Here is a 23,935-nt window from a genome sequence, read left to right on the forward strand (position 1 = left end):
ATGTGAGGGATCTAGGTTGAAAGCTCCTTATGAGAATCCAATGCCTGATGATCTGAAATGGAACTGTTTCATCCCAAAACCATCCGCACCCCCACCCCTCCCCTACCATCTGTGGAAAAATTGTCTTCCACCAAACTAGTCCCTCCAGGCTCTGGTGCCAAAAGGTTGGGGACTGCTGATTTAGAGGACAAGGAAGATTTCTGATGGTAGAGGTAGGAACCAAGATGAACCCACACATAAAATGTGCAGTATTGTTTAAGCAAGGAGTTACGTTCAAAAGTGCATTCCCATTCTAATAAAGGAAAGTTAGGACAACCCAAAAAATGCCTATGCAGCATTCTTATTTATTTTATTTTTATTTTTTAAGACAGTCTCCCTCTGTCACCCAGGCTGCAGTGTAGTGGCACCATCTCAGTTCACTGCAACCTCTGCCTCCCACGTTCAAGCCATTCTCTGCCTCAGCCTCCCGAGTAGCTGAAACTACATGTGCACACCCAGCACACCCAATTAATTTCTGTATTTTTAGTAGGGACGGGGTTTCACCATGTTGGCCAGGTTGGTCTCGAACTCCTGACCTCAAGTGATCTGCCTGCCTCAGCCTCCCAAAGCGTTGGCCTCGGCCTCCCAAAGTGTTGGGATTACAGGCGTGAGCCACTGCGTCCTGTCACCATGTAGCATTCTTAAATAAGGCCCTATATTTTTAATAATATTTATTTGTTTAATATGAAGGAAGAAAAAGTAGAAAAGGTTTTGCAATTTAGTCTGGAATTGTTACACAAGATACAGACTTTATTTCCACGGATTTCTAAAGTCAGATGCTTAAAAAAAAACTCTAATCAAATTTACCCCCACTATATAATATTTACCATTATACCAACCAAACTTATATAATAATTACTCTTGAAAAATAAGTAGACTGTAATATCTAGTCAATTGCAAAATATAATAGATTGCAACCAAATTGTTAACAACAAGAAAAAAAAACTCCCCTAAAGAACTTGAACCTTCATAATAATTTATACAGAATTCTGTTTAACTTAATATACAAGAAAATCTGCGGTGGATAAGGCATTGCTTTATGAACCCTCCATCCTCCCTCAGAGAATAAGGCACACCAATCATTAGCATTATAAATCACAAAACTGTAAGAAAATCTGAAGGCAGCAGATGCCTCATATGCCACAAAGAAAAGCAGGTAACTTTAGGGCACGAACTTTAATAAACTGTGCAAATATGAGATGTATAGTAACTAAATTTTCCTTCTCTAATAAACAGGAATCATTTTAATAGAAGATCAACCTGAAAGAAAAAGGAAAAAGCAAATTTCCTAAAACTTTATTTTGAAAAAAATATACGCTGTCTTTCAGTATCAGGCAGATTAAAAAATTATTTAACTAGTAAAATATTTTAGAATAGTATATAAACAAACTGATAGCAACTAAAGCAATTTTAGTGGTACATTCAGGAATTTACATTTGAAATGACATTACTGGTCATTATTTTTTGTATGAATTCAAATGTTATGGTTATGATCCAAATATCAGTATTTTGTTAATGTTATTTATTAACAAATATTAAATTTACCTATGTTTTTCAAAACAGTTAAAACACAGCACATGAGATTTTAGGCTAGAGATACTAAAAAAATACTAATTCAGTAAACTGTTACTATAGTCAACATGTTTTAATAATTTCCTAAATTAATTTCTGAAATAATAAGCTAGATCTAATGTTACAATGATGTGTCAGAAGTGCTCTGAAGATTTTACCAGCAATCATAACTCATAAAGCATTGTGCAAATTAAATTTCAGTCAGGATCAACATATATGAAAATAAATACATGTTAGCATTAACTATACATTTGTATAGTTAAATGATTGATATCATTTATTTGGCGATTTCACTATTTCAATATCTCAAGAAAATGTGGATCCAAATATAATGTTAACTCTTTACAAATTAGTTACCCTAAATTTGAACTGTTTTTCACTAGGAAATGGACTAAATTCCAGGTATATTTCCAGAAAATGAACAGGATGTTAATCTAACAGAACTACTGGTAACACCAGACAAACAGAAAAAAACAATAAAAACATATTGTGGAATAAATGAAACTCCAATATTGCACTAGAGTTGTCATAGAAGAGAGAAGTAGAATAATAACAAGTATAATTTTTAAAAAAGTTGTACATGCTTCCTGAGAAAGAGGATTCCAGAATTATAATAATTAAATAATATAAACACCTAACTGTGTTTTTAAACATTAACTTTAATGTTGGCTACTCTTAATTATCATCATCTGAGCCATTTGCTTCTCTAAGACTGCTGTGTGGTTACCTCAGACGTCAATACGAACTCCATGTTTTGAAGACATCATTTGTCTGGTTCCTGTTAAATACATAACGAATGAACAGATGTGAGGTAAAGATGATGTGATTATTACATAAAGCCAGAATGGCAAAGGAGAAGTTTTTCCAAATGGGCATATCCACAAACCATGACGAATCCCATCGCGGATATGGTGTGAAGTCCAGGATATAAATAACATCCAAGGAAGAAAGCACCATGAGTCTTTGAGCTTGAAAAGGTGCATAGTAAATTTCAAGGTCAGAACCACAACAGGTATCACAGTAGAACAGTGAAGGAAAGGTCTTCGCGGAAGAGTCAAAGCAGCCTGAGGGAGCAAAGTAATAGTGAGTATCATTGCCCTTCTAGCAAAACAAAATTTTATACATGCTTCTTAATATTTTAAAATATTTTCCAGAGTCTATTGGACATGCAAAAGAAACATGTTCTATGCCACTTCAGAATACATATACCAAAATTATATATATACACACACACACAAACATATATATATATATAAAGACTATAAAAGTGTGAGCAGGATATCCTTTACATTAAAAATAAAATCAAGTTCTCAGGAATATGGTGATTAATTTTTTAAGTGTCCCATTATTTGCTTAGAAAATTTACAATATGAATATAATTTATATCCTAAGTGTATGGTTTGTGTAATTTGAAGTTTTATATAATTATTCATGGTCTTTAAGAGCACTGAAAAAATATCTCACAACCAAATAAAATATTAGTTAATGAAGGCAAAAGAGGGAAATATTTTTGTTATATCCATTTTATATTAGCGATAAACACTTTTGGAATTTATTTACAATATTTAGAAAAACTATATTATTTTAAATACATATTCTAAAATTGAGTTAAATAAACTTCAGTAAATTTTTTTTTTTTTTTTTTTTTTAGATGGAGCCTTGCTCAGTTGCCCAGGCTGGAGTGCAGTGGCGCAGTCTTGGCTCACTGCAATCTCTGCCTCTTGGGTTAAAATTCTTTAGCCTCAGCCTCCTGAGTAGCTGGGATCATAGGCACCTGCCACCATGCCCGGCTAATTTTTGTATTTTTAGTAGAGATGGGGTTTTACCATGTTGGCCAGGCTGGTCTCGAACTCCTGAACTCAGGTGATCCACCCACCTTGGCCTCCCAAAGTGCTGGGATTACAGATGTGAGCCATGACGTCCGGCAAACTTCAGTAAATTTCTAAACCACTACCAAAAAATATACTCAATATCTGAACCAATAAAAATTTCAGGCTTAATCCCTGAATGATTCATGAGTAGGGTTTTGTTCCCACCTGCTTTAAAGACTAATTTGCAGCAAGATAATCCCTAAACAAAAATAAAGCTGAGAATAGTGATGATTGTCTAAATCTGAATCTCTGCACATATCCTCTAAAAATATTTTAAAACATGAAGGACAAATAAAACTACATAAAATCTTAAACCCTCAGCATAAATAAAAGCCAGAGAATGCCCATATTTGAAATTACCCATGAGTATTAAAATAAACACCAGATCAGTGGGTTCTCTCTCAAACACTTCCATCCAAGTCAGGAAAAACTATATTGAAGAGAGAAGAGGGGAAACCTAAGATTGATCTAAAATTATCACTAGGAAGTTCAGTTTAAGCGTGAAAATACTGTTGATCTATAATTATCACTAGGAAGTTCAGTTTAAGTGTGAAAATACTCAAGAGTGTCCTAGTAAGTCAGAGCACTAACTGCAGGGAAAGGACATAAAAAGTGGACCTTCAAGACTCTGAAAGGTATTGATTCTGGGGGAGATGATGGTAAGAAAGGGAGAGACACCCTTTGGAGACTAGATGGTGAAAAGGAAAAGAAGTAGTAAAAGGAAGAAATGTAGTTTCCTGTCCAAAAAACAAACAAACAAAAATCAGACAGTGTTCCCACCACATGAAAAAAAGTTACTCATTAAAGAACCGTACCTTGTCCCACTGTCAAATCAGACCACCCTTGAACAAGGAATTCTATAGACCCTCTCCTCAAACTAGTATTCTTTACCTCTCACCTATGGTCTGAACATCAAAGAGTCTATTTTACACGCCTCTTTCCTTGCCTCCTCCTCCATATTTTGTTTTACTTCTACTTCATCAGAACATGTACCATTTCTGTATTATTATTCTACTTTTGTCTTCACCTTTGTTTTTAAATTCTATATCCACAATATGTTAAGTTCATCATCGGTCCTTTTGCCAACACTGCCTTAACCAAGAATATGTTAGAATAAATAATCATGTAATATCATGAAATAAAGTGATAAAAGAGAACAAATCTGTAAAAAGCTAGTATAGGAGGAAAATAGAAAACAGAATAAAAATATCAGGCCAGGTGGGATGGCTCACGCCTGTAATCCAAGCACTTTGGGAGGCTGAGGCAAGCTGATCACCTGAGGTCAGGAGTTCGAGACCAGCCTGACCAACATGGAGAAACCCTGTCTCTACTAAAAATACAAAATTAGCTGGGCGTGGTGGCATATGCCTGTAATCTCAGCTAATCGGGAGGCTGAGGTAGGAGAATTGCTTGAACCTGGGAAGGGGAGGTTGCAATGAGCTGAGATCACACCATTGCACTCCAGCCTGGGCAACAAGACTGAAACTCCGTCTAAAAAACAACCCCCCCCACATAAAAAAATCTCTTGAACCCTGTTCCTAGTAACAAATACAAAAAAAAAAAAATAATTTTTAAAAAACTACACAAAACATAAGAAAATTGTATCACAAGACTCCAAACTAAATTAAATCTCAAACAACCATATGGGGACATAAAAAAAAATCTTGAATCAGAAGTTCAAAAATGGAAAAAAAAAAAAGATTTAAAAAAAGATAATAATTGATTAAACTCAGTATGGAAAAAAACAAAAACAATCTAATAAATGACTATATTGTAATGTGTCCAAGGGAGAATAGGTCAAATGAAAGTTTAATAAGGTGCATTGAAAAAATTAATACAAAAATTAGTTGGGTATGGTGATGCATGCCACCATATCCCAGCTACTCAGGAGGCTGAGGCATGAGAATCCCCTGAACATAGGAGGCAGAGGTTGCAGTGAGCTGAGATTGCACCACTGCACTCCAAACTGGGCAACAGAGCAAGACTCTGTCTCAAGAAAGAAAAGAAAAGAAAAAAAATGCAGGAAACTAACCAAGAAAATAAAAATAGTATGAGGAAAAGAGTAAAAACAGTCAGGTAGAAAATGGCTGAAATAGAATACAGGCAAAAAGAAACAACATATGTATAATTGAAGTCCCTAAAGAAAAACAAAGGAATAGAATGGAACCAGTATTTAAAGCTATGATCTAAGAAAACTAAAAATAAAAATGTGAATCAATTACAAGAGCCCATCTTAAAAAACTGACTCGATAAGCTTCAAGACAATTTAGTAGAGCTGTTACTGTAATAATGATAAAAGAACAGTTTTTAAGGCCTCCACGCAAAAGGTAAAATAACTTGCAAAGGCAATAGTATTACACTGGCATCAGATTTCTCCCCCCAACAAAAGCACTTTTATGTACTATAGTAATAAAGGTTTAGTTTATAATCCATATTAGTAAAATATAAATCATAGAACTGATTGGAAAGACTGGCGACACTTTTAATAGGAAGTACAACATTTTCAATAGGATGGGATTAAGGAGCCTATGGTAATCACTACTTGCAAGAAAGCAATAACCTGATGTTGAGTTATGTTCTGGATATATTCACAGCCATACTGATTCTTTACATTCTTATTTGTGAATTAACATCTATTTATATTAATAGCTGCTAAAAAAGAAACTGGAAATTCTTATTGTTTGCTGATTTCTAAAATATCAATGTAGCTTTTTTTTTTTTTTAGACAGAGACCTGTGCTGTCTCAAAGCCCAGGCTGGCGTATAGTGGCACAATCTTAGCTCACTGTAATCTCAAACTCCTGGGCTCAAGTGCTCCTCTTGCCTCAGCCTCCTGATTAGGTGGAACTATAGGCATACATCACCATGCCTGGCTAGTTTTTTTTATTTTTTGTAGAGATGGAGTCTTACTCTGTTGCCCAAGCTGCTCTTCAACTGCTGACCTCAAGCGATCCTCCCATCTTAGCCTCCCAGTGTTGGGGTTATAGGCATGAGCCACTGTGCCTGGCCTTTGATTTTTTTATTAATAGAAAAATGATGAATAATGAAAGAAAATGGAATTATCATGGAATCACAGAAGTAAAAATAGATCACTGCCATGAATACTTATTCAGGTTTGATATTTATTACTGATAATCACATACCACCTTATGGTGAATGTAAAATATTTTAATACTTAATTCAAAAATAATGATTAATACTAGCACTATGCTGTACTTTATGTGCACTATCTCATTTGATCCTTATAACAACTCTATATGGTAGGTAGCATTTTACAGCAGAGGAGACTGAGGTAGTGAGGCTAGTCACTTCTCCCATACTGTGCAGTTAATGAGTGACATAGCTGGGATTTGATCCTGGTTCTGTCTAACTCTATAGCTCATATTCTTAACAATAGTGCTTCTAAGTGAATTAAAGGATAAATATGCTATGCAGCCCAAATGCTTTTAAAAATTATAAAAGAATAAATTCTAGATGAATACATTTATGAATCACATATTTTATAATGCTTCATAACTTATCCCAATCTCTAACATTTATTGTTTTTTCCTTTTTTTTTTTTTTTTTCTGAGACAGAGTTTCGCTCTTTTTGCCCAGGCTGGAGTGCAATGGCATGATCTCAGCTCATTGCAACCTACGCCTCCCAGGTTCAAGCAATTCTCTGGCCTCAACCTCCCAAGTAGCTGGGATTACAGGCACCTGCCACTACGCCTGGCTAATTTTTTTTGTATTTTTAGTAGAGACAGGATTTCACCTTGTTGGCCAGGATGGTCTTGATCTCTTGACCTCGTGATCCGCCCGCCTCAGCCTCCCAAAGTGCTGGGATTACAGGCGTGAGCCACCACGCCTGGACCATTTACTGTTAATATTTACCAGGCCATGTCACTTATCATGCTTACTTAAGCCTCACAACAACCCCACAAGGTAAGTAATGTTATAATACACATATTACAGATGAAGAAGTTAAAACTTAAAGAAGAAAAGGGAACTTAATTAAACTGAAGAGCTTCTGTACAGCAAAGGAAATAATCAACAGAGTAAACAGACAACCTACAGGATGGGAGAAAATAGGGTTCTTTTGGCAAAGGGCTCATATCCAGAATCTACAAGGAACTCAAACAACTCAACAAGAAAAAACAACTCCATCAAAAAGTGGGCAAAGGACATGAACAGACATTTTTCAAAAGAAGACAAATAAGCAGCCAACAAACATGAAAAAACGTTCCATATCACTAATAATCAGAGAAATGCAAATTAAAACCACAATGAGATGCCATCACATATCATCAGAATGGCTATTAACAAAAAGTCAAAAACCAACAGATGTTGGCAAGGATGCAGAGAAAAGGGAACACTTATACATTGTTGGTGGGAATCTAAATTACTGAAAACAGTATGAGATTTCTCAAAGAACTAAAAGTAGAACTACCTTTTGATCCAGCAATCCCACTACTGAATATCTTCCAAAAGGAAAATAAGTTATTATATAAAATAAATCATTGCCAGGCACACTGGCTCATGCCTGTAATCCCGGCACTTTGGGAGGTTGAGGCAGGAGGATCACTTGAGCCCAAGAGTTTGAGACCAGACTGGGCAACATAGGGAGACCCTGCCTCTACAAATAATTTTTTAAAAATTAGCCTGGCACGGTGGCATGTGAACTATGGCCCCAGATACTCAGGAGGCTGAGGTGGGAGAATCGCCTGAGCCCAAGAGGTTGATGCTGCAGTGAGCCGTGATCACACCACTGCACTCCAGCCTGGGCATCACAGCAAGACCCTATCTCAAAAAAAAAAAAAAGAAATCATTATATAAAAAATGTATGCACTTGTATGATTATCACAGCACTATATACAATAGCAAAGTCATGGAATTAACCTAAGTGTTCATCAGTGGATGACTGGATTAAAATGTGATATATAATCACACCATGGAACACTACTTGCCCATACAAAAATCATAAAATCGTGTCTGATTTTATGGATGGAACTGGAGGCCATTATCCTTAGTGAAATGACGCAGAAACAGCAAGTAAAAAACCACGTGTTCTCACTTGTAAGCGAGAGCTAAACAACGGGTACACATGGACATACAGAGTAGAATAATAGACATTGGAGGGAATACTACTTGGCCATACAAAATAATAAAATCATGTCTTTTACAGCAACATGGATGGAACTGGAGGACATTATCCTTTAGTGAAATGATGCAGAAATAGTAAGTTAAAAAACCACAAGTTCTCACTTGTAAGCGAGAGCTAAACAACGGGTACACATGGACATACAGAGTGGAATAATAGACACTGAAGACTCCAAGAGGTGGGAGGGTGAGAAGAGGTGAGAGATAAAATACTATTTGTATAGCATTAGAGTGATGGGTACACTAAAAGCTCAGACTTTGCCACTATGCTATACATACATGTTATACAACTGTGCTTGTGGCCCTAAATCCACAAAAATTTAAAATAAAACTAAAAAAAAGGAAAGTACTCTGCTAACACCAAAAAACCAGGATTCAAACTCAAGTCTTCTTATTTCAATATTAAACAAAATGATATGTTAACTCTACTTATAGCACAAAAGTTTGTCTTTAATTAGCAATTACTGATTCTTTACTGATTAAATTTCTAAATAAGTGAAACAATTTCTGAGAAATACGTGGTACCCGACATATAATAGGAAAAAGTGAATATTTCTCATCCACTTTTCTCATATTTCCTGAAAATCTACTAGGTAAGTCAGGCACTGTTCTAGGCCAGGGGTGAATGAAACAGAAAGTCTTTGCTCTATGAGTTTAGATTTCTTTCCTGAAATGTTTATAGATCATAAACACATAAAATGTAGGCAAACCTTCTGACATTTAGAAAACATTATCTGAACCAACATTTTAAGTTTAGTTCATTTGTGAGCTATATAACTAAACTTCTGAATGCCTCAATGAAATTCCTCAATTTCTCCACAAGGGACTGTGTTCTAGCCAGTCCAATTGAAATACACGCCTTTGGCCTCAAAAGGGACTGGGGGAATTAATCTGTTCAAGTCATTCCTCAGGACTGGGAATCATCTTAAAGCTATTCAACTTTTATGGAGTACTTAGGAGCTGCATACTAACTGTAAAACATAAAGAATAAGGGGGAAATATTAAGTGTGCTCCTGAAGAAAGTACACTGATACAAAAAGAACTAGGACAGCCTTGAGAATGACCCCTGTTAATTTAAGCCGGTTTGCTAATACTTTCTTCAAGACCTGGCTAAACACATCCTCTGTAAGCCATCCCTGAACTCTTTAGGTACATACAGTTCATGGGTCTTTGCTCTATGTGAATCCATAGCAGTTTGTGATGGCAAATAATTTGATTAGCAACGTATTTGTGTGCATCTTTAGGGAAGTACTAAGTGATCAAAAAGGTTAAATGAATGTGTTTCCTATTTTAAGACAAATCCTCTCTAGTTCTAAATGATGCTGTAAAGATTAGCAAAATAGTGCTAAGGAAATTAAAGACCAGAAAAACTAAGCCTATGCTTTTTACCTTTAAAGACATGGATCCAGCTAGAAAAAAGTGGTCTACATCAATAACAGAGGCTAAAAATCCAGCTAAAATGATTTCTCCGAAGTCAGTCTTCTTCTTGATTCCAATGACTACTGCCCATGACCACATGCCAATTACACAATGTACGGCATTATCTGAGACAGCACGAAGCCAGTCATTTTGCTGAATTGTAGAAAACTGAAGAAGTCTGTCAGCTACGAGGCAAAATACCCCCAGACCAAGGCTGGAAATAAGAGATTCAGTGCTACAAGTCTGCAGTAAAGCATGGGTCTTTTCAGTCTCGGATGCCATGACAAACAATATGTTAGTATAGACTAAAAGCCATCAGGAATGAACAGTCTATTCTTGTTTACATTTCCAGCACCCTAAAGGAGAAAGCAGAGAAAAATATGAATGAAGATTATGGACTGCCATATAATATTTAAACAAAACAGTATCAGCAATAATTTCTCACATATAAGACCAAGATGTAAATACTGGCAACTTTTACATGTTATATATAATATGCCGCATAGCCTAAGGAGAATAGATTAGTTGTTTCTTTTTTTTTTTAGGAAAAACAGGGTACATGGTATATATCAAGGAGAATTTCAGAAAGCCCACCAACTGCAATCTATTGCTTTAAGTCATCAAATAGTTCTCTCTCTCAGCTGTGTGTAGTACATGGTAGTGAATATCCATTGGGTTTGTGTACCCAACAACTACTTTCCGTACTTCTGACAACAGTAATCCCTTCCTTTGGGAAAACTTTCTCACATTAAACTCCAGAGCTCACCAATTAGAGTTTTCCATTTCCCTAATAATGGTGACTAATTTAGCAATGAAAGTGGCCCAGGCTGAGCTAATCAGATTCCTTTCCAAAATTTTTCTTAGTGGAGCTGGTAGAGAAAGTTCCTCTTCTTGGAGACCATGGACTCCACTACATGAAATAGCCTAGGAAAATAAAATCCCAGAGAGACACAAAGGAGAAAGACTAATAGAATCATGAAGACAGTGAGTACTTACGTTGAATGTCTAAAGGTTCTCAGAGCTACCCTGGATCTTGCAGCTCACCCTCCACTTTGATGAGCTACCCCAGCATTTTCCCAATAAATCCCCATTTCATTTCTGTTGCCTTGAACCAAATAACCTTAACTCATATAAAAATGCAATCATAATTCTATGCTGAGTTCTCACGTGGCACAGAATATTGACATTATTTACCTAGCTAGAAAATATCTGTCTACCTAAAGTGTGACACATGAAGTTTTTTCTTTTACAATGTTTTGTTTTAATCCTGAGACTAAAGAATAACTGATTTATTCATAATGAATCAACTTCTGTTCTGCAATAAAAACTATGCATAGCTCATTATATATATTCTAAAACTGCAGAGGACCTAGAAGAATTAAACAAGTTTGGAAAACAGAAACTAAGTTGGAGGACTACTAATACCATCTTATTTTAAGTTTTATTATAAAGCTACAGTAGGCTGGGCACAGTGGCTTACACCTGTAATCCCAACACTTTAGGAGGCTGAGGTAGGAGGATCGCTTGAGGCCAGGAGCTCGAGACCAACCTGGGCAACATAGGGAGACACTGTTTCTACAAATAATAAAAAATTAGCCAGGCGTGGTGGCACATGGCTGTAGTCCCAGCTACTTGAGAGGCTGAGGTGGGAGGATCGCTTAAGCCCTGGAGGTTGAGGGTGCAGCGGGCTGTAATCGTGCTACCGCATGCCAGCCTGGGCAATACAGAGACCCTGTCTCCAAAAAAAAAAAAAAAAAAAAAAAGCACAGTAATCAAAACAGTGTAGTACTGGTATAGTGACAAACATACAGACTAACAAAACAAAATACAGAGTGGGATCAGAAATAGAACCAAACATACCTAGTCAATTTTATTTTATTTTTTTTGAGATGGAGTCTCACTCTGCCACCCAGGCTGGAGTGCAGTGGTGTGATCTTGGCTCGCTGCAACCTCCGCCTCCTGGGTTCAAGCAATTCTCCTGCCTCAGCCTCCCAAGTAGCTGGGATTACAGGTGCCCACCACCATGCCTGGCTAATTTTTTTTTTTTAGAAGGAGATGGGTTTTACCATGTTGGCCAGGCTGGTTTCGAACTTCTGACCTCAAGTGATCCACCCACCTCAGCCTCTCAAAGAGCTGGGATTACAGGCATGAGCCACTGTGCCTGGCCAATTTTTTAAATTTGAGACAGAGCCTCACTGGAGTGTAGTGGCACAGTCATGGCTCACTGTACCCTTTACTTCCCAGGTTTGAAAGGTCCTCCTACCTCAGTCTCTTGAGTAGCTGCAGCCACAGATGTGTGTCACCATGCCTTTTTTTTTTTTTTTTTCAAAGAGACAAGGTCTCCCTATCTCTAGAGAGGCCTCAAACTCCTAGCTGGTCTGGAACTCCTGGCCTCAAGTGATCCTTGGCTTCCCAAAGTGCTGGGATTACAGGCATGAGCCACCAAGCCCAGCCTGGTCAAATAATTTTTGATAAAGGTGTAAAGATAAATCAGTGGAGGAAGAATATTCTTTTCAACAAATGGTACAAGAACAAATGGATATCCATATGCAAAAATCATAAAGCTGAATCCATATCTTACTCCACATACAAAAATTATCTCAAAATGAATCACAAACCTAAATGTAAATAAAACATAAAAAGATACAATTTCTGGAAAAAAACCATAAAGTATTTTTGTCTCCTTGGGTCACACAAAGAGTTATCAGATACAATACCAAAATCTTGATCCACTAAAAAATTGGTAAGTTGAACTTTATCAAAATTAAAAGCTTCTGGTCTTTGAAAGACAATGTTAAGAGAAAGAGAAAACAATTTTTAAATCTTATATCTGATAAAGGACTTATATCCAGAATATATAAAGAGCTCTCAAAACAGAGTAATAAAAAAAAGACAATACAAAAATGGACAAAAGATGTGAAAATGGGTACTTTACCATGTGTGATATACAGATAGACAATAAGAATAAGAAATATGTTCATCACCATTAATTATTAGGGAAATACAAATTTAAAAACTGAGATATCAAACACACCTGTTAAGATGACTAAAATTAAAGACTGACAATCCCAGATATTGACAAAGATGTGGAACAACCAAAACTCATACACTGCTGGTCGGAATGAAAAATAGTGTAACTATTTTGGAAAAACAATTTTCCAATTTCTCAGAAAGTTAAACGTACTCTGACCATATAACCCAGTCATTCCACTTCTAGATATTTTCCCAAAGCATATGTGTACACACAGGCTTACATATGAATGTTCATAGCAGCTTTATCTGAATTTGTTCCAAGTTGGAAACACTCAAATGTCCCTAAACATGTGAATATACAAAAGGTAGAACAAAAAGGAACAAACACATGATACACATAAAAACATGAATGAATCCTGAAATAATTATAGTAAGTGAAAGTCGTCAAACAAAAAGTACACAGTTAAAACCCAGAGAACTGTGCAACACAAAGGATGTACCCTAATGTAAAGTATGGACTTTAGTCAATAATAACATATCAATATTGGTTCACTACTTGTATCAAATATACCACACTATTGCAAATGTTAATAATGGGGAAAATGTATGCAGGGCAAAGGGCATCTATAAGAATTCATTATAATATTGGCTCAATTTTTCTGTAAACCTAAAACTGCTGTTCAGGTTTATGTATTAGTTTGTTCTTGCATAGAACTACCTGAGACTGGGTAATTTACAAAGAAAAGAGGCTTAATTCGCTTACGGTTCTGCAGGCTGTACAGGAAGCATGGCTGAGGACGCCTCAGGAAACTTATAATCATGGCGGAAGGTAGAGGAAGGAGTCACGTCTTACATGGCCAGAGTAGAAGAGTGAAGTGGAAGGTGCTACACACTTTAAACAGCCAGATCTCGTGAGAACTCACTCACTATCATGATAACAGCTAGGGGGAAATCTGCCCCCATGAACCAGTCACCTCCCACCAGGCCCCTCCTCCAACACTGGGGATTACAACTTGACATAGGATTTGGGTGAGGACACAAATCCAAACCATATCAGTTTATAAAGTCTATTAATTAGAAAAACTTACAAAAACTTAAAAATAAAGCCAATTTACTTTTAAAAATTAGATACATGAACCACCAAAACAATATTATAAATGTAGGTAATAGATGTACTGTAGTTCATTATATTGTTCTCTATTTTTCTGTATGTTTGAAATTTTCATTTAGAAATTTTTTAATTAAATTTATTTATTTTGAGGACAGGGTCTCACTGTGTTGCCCAGACTGGAGTGCAGTGGCTTGATCTTGGCTCACTGCAACCTCGACCTCCTAGGCTCAGGTGATCCTCCTGCCTCACCTCCTGAGTAGCTGGGACTACAGGCATGAGCCATCACGCCAGCTACATGTTTCCATTTGTATTTATTTAATTTAAAAAATTCTTTCTTTCTTTATTTTTCGAGACAGTGTCTTGCTCTGTTGTCCAGGCTGGAGTACAGTGGTGTGAATATGGCTCACTGGAGCCTCTATGCCCTGGGCTCATGAGATCACCCTGCCTTAGCCTCCTGAGTAGCTGGAACCACAGCCACAGGCCACCATGCCTGGCTAAATATTAGATTTTTTTGTAGAGATGGGATTTCACCATGTTGCTCAGGCTGGTCTGGAACACCTGGCCTCAAGCAATCTTCCCACCTTAGCCTCCCAAAGTGCTGGGATTACAGGCGTGAGTCACTGAACCTGGCCTAGAAATATGTTTTTAAAAAGAGTACATAGTATAATTCTACTTACTTAAAATTCTACAAAATACAAACTAATTTATAGTGACAGAAAGCAGATCCATGGTTTCCTAAAGACAGTAGAGGCAGGAATGATTAAAAAGGAGCATCAGGAAACTTTGGTAAGGGACACATATGTTCATTATCTTGACTGTGGTGATAGTTTCATGGTTCACAGTTTCATACATATGTCAAAACATATCAAACTATATATTTTAAACATATACAGTTCATTACATGTCAATTATACTCCAACAAAAATGTTAAAAAGTTAAGAACGTACATTGATTATAAAACAGCAGGTTTTTGTTTAAAAAGGAGAAATATGAAAACAAGAAACTATGGAAATGAAGAAGTTGATTATCCAAATAAAAACTCAGTGCAAAGTCTACTATACACTGAAGCAATGCATAGTGGCATGAATCTTTCAAACATCAAAATTAGTAAATGAGAACATTTGCAAAGAATTTTTCCAAAGCTTAAGGGGAAAATATAAGACAAAGAGTTGGGCATTGAAAAAAAATTTCCAAAAATAAAGAGAAAAGCTTTAGAGTTTCAATGTCAAAAAAAAAAAAAAAAAAAAGGAAAAGTTATCTTCAAAAGAAAGAGAATGTGATTATCATCAACCCTAAATGTCAGAATATTGTGAGGTAACACTTACAGAACTCTGAGAGAAAAAGATCATAGACTGCAGCATTCTATGCATAGCTAAATTATGGCACCACCTATGTGGCAACTGTGAATTTTAAAAGTTTTGCCTTAGAAATTATATACTCATGTATTATTTTGGGGGTAGGGGAAACTGAGTAGTAGAACTTCTCAATCTCTAGCAGGAAGGGAGACAAATAAAGAAAATTTGATCAATACAGCAAGACAGAAAAGAAAAAAAGAAAACCTTACTTCCCGCCAGTTCACCCTCTACTCTGCAAAAAGCAATAGGGACCAAATAAAATACAAATACCACAACAAATGTGAATGTATTAAATTTTTCTATAAAGAGACAAACATAATCAGATTGGGGTAAAAGAAAACATCACTAAGTTATTGTTCAAAACAAAACACCTCAAACAAAAAGTCTTAACAATATAGAAAATAAAGAGATGAGAAAATATATGTCTAAGAAATACAAACAAAATTAAGTAGCAATGGTAATGTTAACTGCAAACACAGAATTCAAGGTAAAAATGATGAATTAGAACTGAAAGGATAAAATATTCACATCGCAGTAAAGTTCTATGGGGTAAGAGGATGCTTACATGTCAAACAACATAGCAGTAAAAAATTAAGTGGTCAGAAAAAGGTATAATCTGAATAATATAATTTATAAATTTTATTTCATACTCAGGTGTACAACTTCATATGCTATGAAGCAGTGGTCCCAATCCTTTTTGGCACCACGGACTGGTTTTATGGAAGACAATTTTTCCACAGACTGTGGAGGGGGATGGTTTTGGGACGACTCAAGTGCATTACATTTATTGTGTACTTTATTTCTATCATTATTACATTGTTATATATAATTAAATAATTACACAACTCATCATAATGTAGAATCAGTGGGAGCCCTTAGCTTGTTTTCCTGCATCTAGACAGTTCCATCTTAGGATGGTGAGAGATAGTGACAGATCATCAGGCATTAGATTCTCATAAGAAGCACGCAACCTAGATCCCTTGCATGTGCAGTTCACAATAGGGTTTGCTCTCCAGTGAGAAGCTAGTGCTGCCACTGATCTGAAAGGAGGTGGAACTCAGGCAGTAATATGAGTGATGGAGAGTGGCTGTAAACACAGATGAAGCTTCACTTGCCAGCCTGCCGCTCACCTCCTGCTGTGAGGCCTGGATCCTAATGGGCCATGAACCCATACTGGTCCATGGCCTGGGGGTGGGAACTCCTGCTATAAACAACATACGTTCTTTTGAAATGTTCATGGAACCCCTATAAAAGTTAACCACATATTTGAATTAGAGAGGCAGAGCAAAATAGCAGAATAGAAGGCTCCATCGATCATCCCCAAACACAAGTTAACAACTATCTACATAGAAAAAAAACACCTTCATAAGAATCCAAAATCAGGTGAGACTCATAGTACCTGGTTTTAACTTCACACCACTGAAAGAAGCACATAAGAGGTAAAAAACAAACAAACAAACACAAAAAAGCAAAAACAGTCCTGAGTCACTAACGCCACCCCTCCCCTACACCCCAGAAGTGGCAGAGTGGGGCAGAGAGCATCTCTGGGCACTGAGGGAGGGAGAACACAGCAGTTTTGAGGCACTGAACTCAGTGCTGTCCTGTTAGAGCAGAAAGGAAAACCAGACTAAACTCAGTTGATGTCCAGCCACAGAGGGAACATTTAAATTAGCCCAAGCCAGAGGGGAAATGCCCATTCCATTGGTCTGAATTTGAGTTTCTGCAAACCTCGCCACTGAGGGCTACAGTGCCCTCTGTCTCCAAGTAAACTTGAAAGGCAGTGTAGGCTATAAGGACTGAAACCCTTAGGTGAGTCCTAGAGCTGAACTAGGCCCAGAGACAGTGAACTGGGTGGGCACGTGACATACTGAGACACCAGTTGGGGCAGCCAAAGGCGTGCTGGCATCACCCTCACCTAACCCCATGCTGCACATCTTGAGGCTCCAAAAGAGATCCCTTCTTTTTGCTTGAGGAGAATAACAGCTCAACCACAGCAGGACAGGGCACAGGTCAGAGTCATGAGGCCCCCATTCCAGGCCCTAGTTCCCTGATGTCATTTCTAGACATATTCAGAGCCAGAAGGGAACGCCCTGACTTGAAGGACAGGACCCAAAACTGGCAGCATTCATAACCTACTAACTGAAGAGCCCTGGGGACCTGAACAACCAGCAGTGATACCCAGGTACTACATCAAGGGCCTTGTGTGAGCCTCTGAGACTTGCTGGCTTCAGGTGAGACTCAGCACATTATCAGTTGTGGTGGCTATTGGAAAAAACTCCCTCTGTTTGAGAACAGCAGAGGGAAAACTAAAGGGGACTTTGTCTTTCACCTTAGGTACCAGCACAGGCATAGGAAGATAGAGCACTAAGCGGTCTCTTGGGGTCCCTGATTCCAGGATTTGACTCTTGGATGGCATTTCTGGACCTGCCCTGGGCCAGAGAGGAGCCCAGCCCTAAAGGGTGGGTCTCAGGCCAGGCAGCATCCACCACAAACTGATTTGAGAAATCTTGTGCCTTAAGGGGCATCAGCAGTATTCTGGCAGTACTCTTTGTGACCTGGGGTGGTGGTGGCTATGGAGTCAGGCTCCTCTGTCTTTGGAAAGGGGAGGGAAAAGTGGGAAGGACTGCATCTTGTGGTTTGAGTGCTGGCTCATCTGCAGTGCAACATCAGATAGACGTCTAAGGTTTTTGACTCTAGTCCCTGACTCCCATATGGCACCTCTAGACCCAACCAGGGCCTGGGGGACCTCACTGCCCTGAAAGGAAGGACACAGGCCTGACTGGCTTTGCTACTGGCTGATTGTAGAGTCCCAGGGCGTAGAGCAAACACAGGCAGTAGCCAGGAAGTGAATATAGCAGGCATTGGGTGAGTCCAAGTGTCATGCTGGGTTCAGGTCTGACCCAGCACAGTCATAGTAGTTGTGGCCACAGGGGAGCTTGGGTTACTCCACCCTAGCTTTAGGTGGCTCAGAACACAGAGAGAGACTCTTTGTTTGAGAGAAAGTAAAGGAAGAGAACAAGAGTCCTTGCCTGGTAATCCAGAGAATTCTCCCATATCTTGTCCATGACCATCAAGGCAGTACCTCTATGAGTCTGCAAGAACCACAGTATTACTGGGTTTGGAGTGCCCCCTAAAGCAGATATAGCTTAGATTATAATATCCAAGTCCTTCAAATATCTGGAAAACCTTCCCAAGAAGGCCAGGTACAAATAAGCCCTGACAATGAAGACTACAATAAATGCCTAAGTCATCAATGCCCAGACACTGAAGAACATCTACTAGCATCAACACCGTCCAGGAAAAGGTGACCTCACCAAATGAACTGAGGAAAGAGAGAGACCCTCTCACATTGTTTTATACTCAGAAAAGGAAAGAGAATCAAACTAAAGGCAGGTAGCCCGGCACCTAGGAACCAGACCCGAAACCGAAGAACCAGACCTGCAACCAGGCCTAGGCCTGCATGACCTAAGCCTGGTATCTATAGATTCCAGACAATGTATGGAAGGACATTATGAAACCTCCCATTCTGTTCTGTTTTACTCTGACCACTGGTGCTCGCAGCCCCTGTCACGTACACCCCGGTTTGCTCAATCGATCACAACCCTCTCATGCAGACCCCCTTAGAGTTGTGAGCCCTTAAAAGGGGACAGAAGTTGAGCACCTGATGAGCTCAGATTTTAAGACACTAGCCTGTCGATGCTCCCAGCTGATTAAAGCCACTCCCTTCACTATCTTGGTGTCTGAGGGGTTTGGTCCGCTGCTTGTCCTGCTACATTTCTTGGTTCCCTGACTGGGAAGCGAGGTGATTGGTGGATGGTCCAGGCAGCTCCTTAGGTGGCTTTAGCTTGCCCTGTGGGACATCCCTGCAGGGCACTCCGACCAGCCTGAGCAACGCGGATCCTGAGAGTGCTCCTGGGTAGGCATTTGCCCTGGTGGGACACCTCGCCAGAGCAGTGTGTGGCAGGTCCCCATGGAGGATCAACGCAGTGGCTGAACACAGGGAAGGAACTGGCACTTGGAGTTCTGACATCTAAAACTTGGTAAGACTAGTCTTTGGAACTTGCCCACTCCATTTGAGTGGAAGCGGGGCCTGATCACCCATGGCATGCCTTTATTGGCACTTTGGTTTTGGTTTTGACTTGGTTTGAATTGCTTGACAGGACTGGTCTTGGGAACTTGCCTACTCCATTTGAGTGGAAGCGTGGCCTGATCACCCACGACGTGCCTGTACCTGCACTTTGGTTTTTGTTTTTGACTTGACTTGTATTGCCTGATACTTTGGTTTTGGTTTTGACCTGGCTTGGATTTCTTGATATTCTGATTTTGGTTTCGATTCTGGTTTGGAATAAACCGTAAAAGTATGTGTGTGCCCTTTTTACCCGTTCTTTGTTTTGTAGTGTGCGTGTGGTGTAAGCATGGTGTTTTGTCTAGAGGAGACGTGCATCAGGCACAAAGTAAGCCTGCCCGACTAGGAACTGTGTTGAAAAACTTCAGGAAAGGATTTAAGGGAGATTACGGTGTTACTATGACACCACGAAAAATTAGAACTTTGTGTGAAATAGACCGGCCAGCATTAGAGGTGGATTGGCTATCAGAAGGAAGGCTGGACAGATCCCTTGTTTCAAAGGTATGGCACAAGGTAACCTGTAAGCCAGGGTACCCAGACCAGTTTCCATACACAGACAGTTACAACTGGTTTTAGACCCACTTCCCCCCCACAGTAGTTAAGAGAACAGCAGCATAAGTGGCTGGCAGAGGCAAGGAAAGACCAGCAGAGAAAAGAGAGGAAAGTGACAGAGAGAAAAAGAAGCAAAGAGAGGAAAAGACAGAGAGACAAAGGAGTCAAGAAAAGAGAGAGAGAGAGAAAGACAGAGGCAGAAAGAGAGGAAGAGACAGAGGCAAAAGGAAAGTCAGAGAGAAAGAGAGACAGAAGTCAAAGAGAGAAAGAAAAAGAGAAAGAAAGAAAAAGAGAAAGAGAGAAAGAAAAAGAGAAAGAGAAATAGACAAGTAGTTAAGAAAAAACCAGTATACCCTATTCCTTTAAAAGCCAAGGTAAATTTAAAACCTATAATTGATAATTATTTTCTGTAACTCTGTAATACTCTAATGCCAATTTGTTGTCAGTGTAAACAAGGGCATATCCTGAAAGCACTGAGGCCTTCCTATCAAAAATCCTTAACCCAGTAACCCGCGGATGGCCCAGATGCATTCAATCTGTAGTGGCAGCTGTTTTGCTAACAGGAGAAAATAAAAAATAAACAAAAAGGCCATCTATACCAATTCTAAGTTAATTTAGACTAAACAAGGTCTTATTAATAGCAAAGGATAAATGAAATCCCAAACTTACAAGGTTTTCAATAAAAGTTAACAGTGTAACATGTATTATAGTAACTTCTAATCTTGTGGCCTTAGACAGTCTAGTCCACAGACATAAAGAAAGTTTGCTTTAAAAAAACAAGAATGGCTATCTTCAAAAAAAAAAAAAAGGAAAAAAAAAGGGGAGATAGAATTTATGTAAAAAGAGGGTTATATGGTAAATTCTTGTCCTGAAATAAATTAACTGGTTGTTTAAAGAAAAAAATGTTTGTAATAAGTCAGAAAGTTGAGACATGTTGAAGAACTGTCTGCAAAAGTTGTGAAAGAAAAAATGTTATAAAAAATTTTATTCAAAAAATGTTGTGTAAAAGTAATAAGGCCTCCTGAGTACTACTGAAGAAACAGTTTATGTGCAAGGTGTATAAGGAAAGTAAAATACACCTTTGGTAAAAGGATTATAAGGAGGCGTAAGATTTTTACCTACATCAAAAGGTTAAGAAAATATTGTTTTGAAAGTTTAAGAAGTTTTAAAACATTAATTATAAAGAAAATTCTGTGTGTAAACATATTAGCTAAAGTTAAAAAGGTATCATCCAGTTTTTCTGTGAACTAGACATTAAGGTAAAAATGCAACAGGTTTTTCTTGAAGCACCAAACTACTCTTTAACAAAAATTATAAAAGGTTAAAAAGAGTCTATAAAATCTTACCTTATGGTCAAACATTAAAAATTAGATAAATATGTCTACAAGGTTTTATTAAAATTAAGTTCAACATTAACAACAGACTAATATAAAGGTAAAATTTAGCTTATTTAGTATAAAAATCATACAAAAAGCATTGTTAAATGTAAAATGGTATTTGGCTTTCTTTGGTTTAAAAACTAATAAAAATAGGTGCTAAAGGAAACATTTTTTACTAGAAGATCATAAAAGTTAAAAACTTAAAACAAACTTTGGCAATTAAGACAGCATAGCAAGATGCAAATGCCTGGCTGAAATGGATCAAATATTCCATCTGCACTTTAAACAAAAACAATTGTTATGCTTGTGCACATGGCAGGCCAGAGGCCCTGATTGTCCCCCTTCCACTAAGGTGGTCCTGCAGTAGACCAGGCATGGGCTGCATGGTAGCTCTTTTCCAGGATTCTACAACCTGGAGTAATAAGTCATGCCAAGCTCTCTCTGCTATATCCCAAAGTCCGGCACCCTGCGGGTCAGCCCCCGAGGGCCATCCAGTCTCTGTCTCCCAACACTAAGTTCACTTCGCTTCTCTCATGACAGGAAGGAAACTTAGCATTCCTTGGAGACCTGAAGGGATGTGATGAGCTTAAGAATTTTTAAGAGCTTATCAATCAGTCAGCCCTTGTTCATCCCCAAGTGGATGTGTAGTGCTATTGTGGTGGACCTTTACTGGGCACTCTGCTGAACAACTAGAGTGGCACTCATACTTTAGTCCAATAGGCTATCCCTTTTACCCTGGCATTTCATCAACCAGAGGGAGGAAAAATAAGACATCATAAAGTGAGAGAAGCCCCTTATAGGTCTTTCAACTCTCACATCCATTTAGACGCAATTGGAGTCCCATGAGGAATACCAGATCAATTTAAAGCTTGAAATCAAATAGCTACGGGATTTAAGTCAATATTTTAGTGGGTGACAGTTAATAAAAATGTAAATTAGATAAACTACATCTATTACAACCAACAGCAACAAGCTTTTCATGAGTTAAAAGAAAAACTCAGGTCTGCCCCAGTCCTGGGGCTACCTGACCTGACAAAACTCTTTACACTCCATGTGTCAAAAAAAAAAAAAAAAGGCAGTTGGAGTTTTAACCCAGACAGTAGGGCCCTGGCCAAGGCCAGTGGCCTATCTCTCAAAACAACTAGAGGAGGTTTCCAAAGGCTGACCCCCATGTCTAAGGGCCCTGGCAGTAATGGTCCTGTTAGCACAAGAAGCAGATAAGCTAACTCTTAGGCAAAACCTAAACAAAAAGTCCCCCCATGCTGTGGCGACTTTAATAAATACCAAAGGACATCATTAGCTAATGAATGCTAGACTAACTAGATACCAAAGCTTGCTCTGTGAAAATTCCTGCATAACCATTGAAGTTTGCAACACCCTAAACCTTGTCACCTTACTCCTGGTATCAGAGAGCCCAGTTAAACATAACTGTGTAGAGGTATTGGACTCAGTTTATTCTAGTGGGCCCAACATCCGAGACCATCCTTAAACATCAATAGACTGGGAGCTGTATGTGGATGGGAGCAGTTTCGCCAACCCCCGCAAAGTGACTCTGAAGACAACAAGCCCTGCTTCAGTCACACCCAGAAGCTGACTGGTCCACGCATGGCCAAAGCATGAAGAAATTCATCGCGGGACTCATTCTCCTTAAAATTTGGACTTGTACAGTAAGGACTTCAACTGACCTTCCTCAGACTGAGGACTGTTCCCAGTATATACATCAAGTCACCGAGGTAGGACAAAGATTGCTACAGTCCTATTATTTTATGGTTATTATAAGTGTACCAGGACTCTAAAAGAAACTTGTTTGCATAATGCTATTCTATCCAAGGAATGTAGCCCAGTCTCTAAATGTTATGTTCATGGAGGAACTGTAATAGAAGATCAATGGCCATAAGAAGCCTGAGAATCAGTGCCTACAGACCCAGTTCCTGGTGAATTCCTGGCCCTAAAGAATCACCCTGATCATTTCTAGGTTCTAAAAGTCTCAATTACTAGACAACACTGCATAGCTAGAAAAAGGAAAGAATTCACTCATTCTGTAAGATGACTTAGTTGCCTAGGACAAAAACTGTATAATGGTACCACAAAAACAGTTACATGGTGGAGTTCAAACCACACAGATAAAAATCCATTCAGTAAATTTCCAAAGTTGCAGACTGTTTAAGCCCACCCAGAGTCCCACTGGAACTAGATGGCCTCCACTAGGCTATACTGGATATATGGACATAGAACCTACGCTAAGCTGCCTGAACAGTGGACAGTTAGTTGTGTTATTAGCACTATTAAACCATCTTTCTTCCTACTGCCCATAAAAACAGGTGAACTCCTGGACTTCCCTGTCTATGCTTCCCACAAAAAGAAAAGCATAGCTATAAAAAAATCAAAAAATAATGAATA

The 23,935-nt window shown here is 38.4% G+C and overlaps 1 protein-coding gene across 5 annotated transcripts in view; it reads right to left on the minus strand.

Moving 5' to 3' along the window:
- Positions 1-744: 744 nt before the first annotated feature.
- The window catches only part of LOC105536958 (chromosome unknown open reading frame, human C5orf28), a 42,376-nt gene continuing 19,185 nt past the window's right edge, over positions 745-23,935 (minus strand). For 2 of the 5 annotated variants that reach the window (XM_011976447.1, XM_011976450.1), the window contains 2 exons: positions 10,010-10,395; positions 749-2,675 (listed from right to left, as the gene is read on the minus strand). In XM_011976447.1, the coding sequence (XP_011831837.1) occupies positions 2,340-2,675; positions 10,010-10,321 (648 nt within the window). In that variant the 5' untranslated portion in view covers positions 10,322-10,395 and the 3' untranslated portion in view covers positions 749-2,339. Of the gene's footprint in view, positions 2,676-10,009; positions 10,396-10,805; positions 10,964-23,935 lie in introns of all 5 variants that reach the window. The other 3 variants (XM_011976451.1, XM_011976449.1, XM_011976448.1) reach the window with 3 other exon arrangements.

This window comes from Mandrillus leucophaeus, unplaced genomic scaffold, assembly GCF_000951045.1.
Source record: "Mandrillus leucophaeus isolate KB7577 unplaced genomic scaffold, Mleu.le_1.0 Scaffold1660, whole genome shotgun sequence".
NCBI classification, from domain to species: Eukaryota; Metazoa; Chordata; class Mammalia; order Primates; family Cercopithecidae; genus Mandrillus; species Mandrillus leucophaeus.